Source organism: Aricia agestis, chromosome 18 (genome assembly GCF_905147365.1).
Source record: "Aricia agestis chromosome 18, ilAriAges1.1, whole genome shotgun sequence".
Taxonomy (NCBI): Eukaryota; Metazoa; Arthropoda; class Insecta; order Lepidoptera; family Lycaenidae; genus Aricia; species Aricia agestis.
In genome coordinates, this window is record NC_056423.1 from 11,520,044 (window position 1) to 11,527,013 (window position 6,970).

The 6,970-nt window shown below is 35.1% G+C and overlaps 1 protein-coding gene across 1 annotated transcript; it reads left to right on the top strand.

Annotated features, from left to right (window-relative positions):
* The first annotated feature begins 159 nt into the window (after positions 1 to 159).
* Positions 160 to 2,159, top strand: LOC121736237 (zinc finger BED domain-containing protein 5-like). Its single transcript, XM_042127323.1, has one exon. The coding sequence runs from the start codon at positions 160 to 162 to the stop codon at positions 2,062 to 2,064; it is 1,905 nt and encodes a 634-aa protein (XP_041983257.1). The 3' UTR covers positions 2,065 to 2,159.
* The last annotated feature ends 4,811 nt before the right edge of the window (positions 2,160 to 6,970 follow it).

Sequence of the window (6,970 nt, forward strand, 5' to 3'; positions counted from 1 at the left end):
TTTACTTAGTTTGTTTTTCTCATAATTTAAAAACTTCAAATAATAATAGTATAAAGTACATGAGTTGCTTCAGTTTAACACTTGTTCACGGTTACTGTTTTGTAAGCTTTGTAATTTAAAAATATGTAAGCCGGCTTATTAAGTCCAGTTGTATTTCAGATGGAAAAGTGGCTGATAAGTCGCCAAAAGGCTGCCGAGGTGTCAGGCAATACTGAACAGCCACCTGATAATGATGTATCAGCCTCTACCAGTGCTCCGACACAAGAAAAAAGAAAACTAGATAACAAGGAATCGTCTCACAAAAAAAGGAAATATGATGATAGTTATATTCAGTTTGGTTTTACAAGCTCTGGATACCCTGATTCTCCGATGCCACAATGTGTCGTTTGTGCAGAAACGCTGTCAAATCATTCGCTCAAGCCGTCTTTACTACGTCGACATTTAGAAACTAAACATGCTAATTTGAAAGACCATTCTGTATCCTTCTTTCAACATAAATTGAAAGATCTCAAACAAAGACAAAAATCTATTGCGGCGCTCTCCCAAAACACGAATGACAACGATCTGCAAGCCTCTTTTAGAGTGAGTTATTTAATAGCTAAGCAAGCGAAACCTCACACTATTGGGGAGAACCTTATATTGCCTGCAGCAAAAGAGATAGTGAAATGTATGTTTGGAGAAAAAATGGCACGAGAACTTGATGTTATTCCTATGTCAAATAACACTGTCTCTCGTCGTATTGCAAACATGTCAGAGAATCTGAAAACCCATCAAATTAAACGGATTTTAGAAAGCGATTACTTTGCCGTACAACTTGATGAATCCACAGACATAACAAACTTGGCTCAACTTTTAACGTACGTTCGTTATGTTCATTCCAAAAAGTTTAATGAAGAATTCCTGTTTTGTCGTACCCTTTCGATTCGCACCACCGGGGAGGACATATTTCATATGGTCGACAGCTTTGTAAAAGAAAACCAATTGGATTGGTCAAAATGTGTAGGGATATGTACTGATGGTGCCAGAGCAATGACTGGTCGTTTTTCAGGACTTGTAAAGCGGATACAAGATATAGCCCCAGAAGCAAAATGGACGCATTGTGGAATTCATCGAGAGGCACTAGCTTGTAAAAAAATTCCAGCCAGCTTAGATATTACGCTCAAAAATGCTGTAAAAATTGTTAATTTAATCAAGGCCCGTGCCACAAACTCTAGAATTTTTGCAGCTATTTGCAAAGAGCTGGGCAGTGAACACGAGACCCTGTTGTTACATACTGAAGTGCGTTGGCTGTCCAGAGGAAGAGTTGTTTCGAGAATATTTGAGTTAAGACATGAAATTGAATTATTTTTGGTCGAGCAGGGACACGATGAGTATAAACAGATGCTGACTGACTCTTTGTGGGTGCAAAAATTGGCTTACTTGTCAGATATCTTCACAAAATTAAATGACTTGAATTTAGGACTGCAAGGCCGTGATACAACCATATTTACTATGCAGGAGAAAGTTGAGTCCACTATAAAAAAACTATCCCTCTGGACATCTTTGATTGACAAGTGTAAATATGACCAGTTTCCGAATCTTAAACTTTTTTTGGATACAACTTCTTCGACAGTAAATGAAGATTTAAAATCGGACATAAAATGCCACTTGCAAAATCTGTCGGCGGCTTTACGCAGTTACTTCCCAGAAATATCGCCACAATGGAACTGGGTAAACAATCCTTTCGCGAACCATTCCGTCGACCACCTACCCATCTCTGATCAAGAGGAATTAATAGACATCTCATGCAACAGCAGACTCAAGAGTTGTTTTGCAGAGCAATCACTGGGTGACTTTTGGGCTAATTTAAAAGATATTTATCATATCAGCGAATCAGCAATAAAATATTTACTGCCATTTTGCACAACCTACCTTTGCGAAAGTGGATTTTCGGCTATGACGAACTTAAAAACTAAACATCGTCACAGACTTCAACTTGAAGACGATTTGAGACTGAAGCTGACTGAAGGACAACCAGATTTTCAAGAGCTGTGCAAAGAAAAACGTGCACATTTGTCACATTAGCGTCTTCGTCATCGCCAATACATCACGTTTTATTGATTTTCACTATTGTACTGTAATTTGAAATGAAAAAATTAAATGTTATTTAAACTGACTTATTTTTTTATTTATCACTAGCTGTGCCCCGATTTTCAAATTTTCATCAAAATTGGTCCAGGCGTTTGAGCATGAAAAAGTAACGAACATACACACATTCACAAACTTTCGCATTTATAATATTAGTGTGATTGCTACAATAAGTTATAAGGGGTACGCAGGTTTGAGATCTTTTTTGAAGTGGTACGTAGCAAAAAATAATTGGGAACCACTGTCCTAGAATATTCAAAACTTTGGTTACCCTAAAGAAAAGGGATAGCACATAACAATGACGTCATCCAAGGACATATTTTTTATCTTCAATCTATTGTTCACTATGATACCTCCATTAGGGTGTAAACTTCTTGCTTAGAATGATTGACCACCATAGACTTTAATCGTTTCTAAATCGTTTGGTATACATAACTCATTTTCACAAAATTTGTGGGTTAGACTAGTTGACCTCCAAGGCGACGATATATGCTAACGAAAAATTATGTTTTAAGTATAAAATTATAAGTATGTTAACTTTTTTGTAAAATGTAATCTTAAGTAGTATGTGTTGCAAAAGAAAACACTCGCAAACAGTATCTTATTTATTTTCAACCTTTTTTTTGTGACATAAATAAGATACACATCCGTTTTGACAAATTTTCAACCTAGTTCTAAGGGTGTTTTTTTAACTTTATGTTGGCAACACTTTTTTAACTGGCGGCCATTTTGTCAGTTGTCAATTAGTGATTCATGTTTAGTTTGGCAGTTTTGCGTTTAGCGTTAAGTTTAGCATTTCAACATGAATAGACTGACGCCAGAACAATGCTTCCAAATTGTGCTTTATTTTTTGAAAATGATGGTTCTGTTCGAAATACGTATCGCGCACTACGTCAGTTTTACCGTCAACATAATCGTCCAATCAGATTTACTATGGAACGTTTTCGCACTACGTTTACTCTAAATGATAATACACATCCATAGAGACGTCTTACAGTGCGTACAGAAGAAATTATTGCTGCTGTAGAGCGTAACGTAGAGGAAGACCCGAATCAGTCTATCTGCCGTCGTGCACAGGAATTGGATATGTGCCGCTCCACTTTATGGAAGATTTTGCGGAAAGATCTTAGTATGCGTACTTACAAAATCCAACTCGTGCAAGAATTGAAACCTCGCGATCACCTAGCAAGGCGTAGATTCGGTGAATGGGCCCAAAATAAGATAGCCGTCTATTTTTATTTTCCACCTTTTTGGTAAAAGGTGGGCCCGTGCGAGTTTCTTACGCCGGTTCTTCTCGGCGGGGTATTTCCCGAACTGGTGGTAGGCCTCATGTAGACACGACGTTCTAAAAGTGTTAACTTTGTTAACCTACTTAGAAATAAATATTTTTCATTTCGTTTTCATTTCATTTCATTTCTCGATTTTCATAAGCGAATTTTGTTTAGCGATGAAGCTCACTTTTGGTTGAATGGATACGTCAATAAACAAAACTGCCGTATTTGGAGTGATGATAATCCTCAAGTGTATGTTGAGACACCGTTACGATGCTGGTCAGAACGTTACAGTCAATGATGACCGCTATAGAGCGATGATTTTTTCGTTCAACAATTGACCAACCATGATATGCAAGAGCTGTGGATTCAACAAAACGGTGCACATGTCACACACCTCGTGTAGGGTTGCCACCCGTACTTTATTATATAGTATTGTACGTTATTTCAGGCAATTGTACTTTGTACTTTACGAAAATAATAAAGTACGCAAAAATACTTTATTTCAAACTAGATGACCCGATGAACCTCGTTTCACCCAAGTCTCAACTATAAACCCTCCCTGGGCTTATAGCAATTCTTAGAACGAAGGACTAACAAAGTACAGAAATCAATTTTATTTATACAGATAATTTTATAAATTATACTTTATTTTTATACTGTGTACTGTTTTTTTCTCACCTAAAGTAGCCCATGTACTTTATTTGCAAAAAATAAAGGTGGCAACCCTAACCTCGTGCCACAATTGATTTGTTGAAGGAAACGTTTGGTAACCGCATAGTTTCACGTTTCGGACCTGTGAATTGGTCTCTAAGATCTTGCGATTTAAGCCCGCTTGACTATTTTCTGTGGGGATATGTGAAGTCGCTTACTTTTCAATTTTCTTTATATTCTCTAACTTTTAGTAGAAGACATTAGACTTCGGTTTGCTTGTTCATAGAGTCCAAATCCGGATTGCCTTTCCGCATTAAGCTCATTACGTATCTTTCCTCACCATGTATTTCCTCTGCCGCTTGTCCGTTAAAAGTTTGATTAGATGACTAACGTCTTCTGACGACGTTACGCTCTTCTTTGGAGATGAGACATGCTGCTGAATCTGCTTTTTGCGTTATCTTCGATAAAGGCATTTTTGTAAAAAAATTTTTAACCACTCGAGCTGATATTTCTGGATGTCACATCGTCGTCGATCGCAATTGATATTGCGGAAGCCAGCGCAATATCTTCAACTTGTTCTGTTATATTAGCAGAAATTTTAGCAGTTCTGTCTTGCACGGTTTTTTCCTTATTTTTTTCTCGCGAATGCACCATGTTTTGTAGAGAAATGTCTCTCTATATTTGATTTCTTATTATTTTGCTATCAAGCTGAAATTTTGGGAACACTTATTTTTTACCGTAATTTCTTTATTTAAAAAACAAAATTTGCTAATCTTTGACCTTGTCATCATCCCTATTATTTTGATATGTATTTGAAAATTATAATTTAATATTAGTACAATCAATATGTAATTTGCTCTTCGAATAAAGACCTACCGTTATTTGACGTGATGAATCGTTAGGGGGTCATGTCAAGAGGTCACAGAAAAATTAAAAAGGTCGCGCTAATTGCTGTTTTTGAGAAATCCAAAAAATGAATATAAAAAATTAAAATGTTTTTTTCTCGGAAACTATTGGTTTTGCGAAAAAGTTATTTTAATGAAAAATGTAGAGGGCATTGCGAACTATATTTTTTGTCATTGGAGTGACGTCATCTGACTTAAAATACAAAAAGTAGTGCTTTGGAAAATTTCTTTCTTATATTTTCTTCGTTTCGTGTTTAAATTTTTATTGTTTTTGATTTTATTTACTCTGAATGTTATTAAATGTTAGTAGAAACAAATACAACAATAAATTAAAATTGATAAACTTAATTTGTGTGGTCAGTCCTTCTAAGAATACGCAAAGTCCGGTCTTTCTAGTGTTTATGGCGCTTAAAAATATTTGTTCGAATAAAAGTTGTAGCTAATTTTATGACGAACAACTTTCTCATTTATATTATTATGAAAAAAATCATTTTTTTCTATAGAAAATACCGTTGTAACATTTTTTTTGATCCATTAGCGCCCTCTACTTTTTTGTATTTTAAGTCGGATGACGTCAATCCAATGACAAAAAATGTAGTTCACAATGCTCTCTACATTTTTTATTTAAAAAACTTTTTCCTAAAACCAATAGTTTCCAAGGAAAAAGCATTTCAAAATTTATTTCTCAAAAACAGCAATTAGCGCGACCTTTTTAATTTTTATGTGACTCTTGACATGCCCCCCTAACGATTCATCATTCAAATAACGGTAGGTCTTTATTCAAAGAGCACTCAATTTTTCGTTACATATTTACTGTATTATGTCGAATACTAATTTTATGTCGAATTAGACATTGGTCGGAAATGACACAGAATCCTTGCCTCAGAAAAATACTGGTCTTGACATTAGTAATATTATTAGCTCGGATGAAGCCCTGACTGTAGTTTTGCAAAAAGTCGGGAGAGGTTCAAGAAGGCCTAAAAACTCTGGCCAGTGACGTGAAAACTATTAACAACAACCAACAAATAATTTTTCAAAATCAGCGTAATATACCTACTTACAAAAGTTACTGAACTTCAATCACAATTAGATGAAATCGTAAAGCAGTCTTGTATGTCCAAACTACGTGAATCAAGGACCCTCAACTTCAAGCCTATTAGTAACCAAGATGAGCTACAAAATTAGATTCATCATTACGGAATCCAGACTATAAATCAAGAATGATGACCCAAATGGAAATTGTTTGTAGAAAGGGTAAAAGTAAAGGAACTATTAACGCCTATGCGCTAATTGATGTTCTTTTCGAAAGAAAATTTTTGGTTGACTATTCTTGGGATGGTGGGTCTAAAAGTGATCAGTCAAAAATTGGATTGAGAAATTACAAAAACGTTTTTATTTCTTTTTGTCAGTAATTCATCAATCTCTCTGATTTCAAAAAGCCAGACTGTGAAAGATTTTTATAACAATTATAAGAAATTTTCGAACAGAAGAGCATCTCCGGGCTGCTCTTCAATAGCTGAAGGACTCAAAGGACCAATGTCAACAGCTACTATTTGAACGTGATGTGAGTGAGAAAGAAATGCTTATAATTTTGGAAAAAAAATGCAAATTTAAAAGTGGAGCTTAGTAAACTGAATCAACAATATGAACTTATCTGTGACCGTAACTCAGAACTACATCGTGGACAGTTTTGATAATTGTAGATTAGAGTATGAACAATGTTTAGAGGACACACATAATAATAAAAAGAAGCTGCAGGATGCACAGGATTATATAAAGTCCCTTGAGAATCAATTAAACTCCAAAAAATCTAAAGAAACGCAAAGTTTGTAAAATGAACTTTTAGGTCAAAAAATAACATTACTACTATAGATCTCACTAGGGATGACACAATAAAAAATCAACATTTTATGTATAGTAAAAAGAAACTTAAAAAATAATTAATTCTACTTTTTGCCCCAACTCAAATTAAATCAATAATTGACATCATTGCCCCGCACTTAGCTTTAGTCT

What these genes read in the sequence shown, in the direction of transcription:
- LOC121736237 (XM_042127323.1), top strand. Translation starts at nt 160, where the DNA reads ATGGAAAAGTGGCTGATAAGTCGCCAAAAGGCTGCCGAGGTGTCAGGC.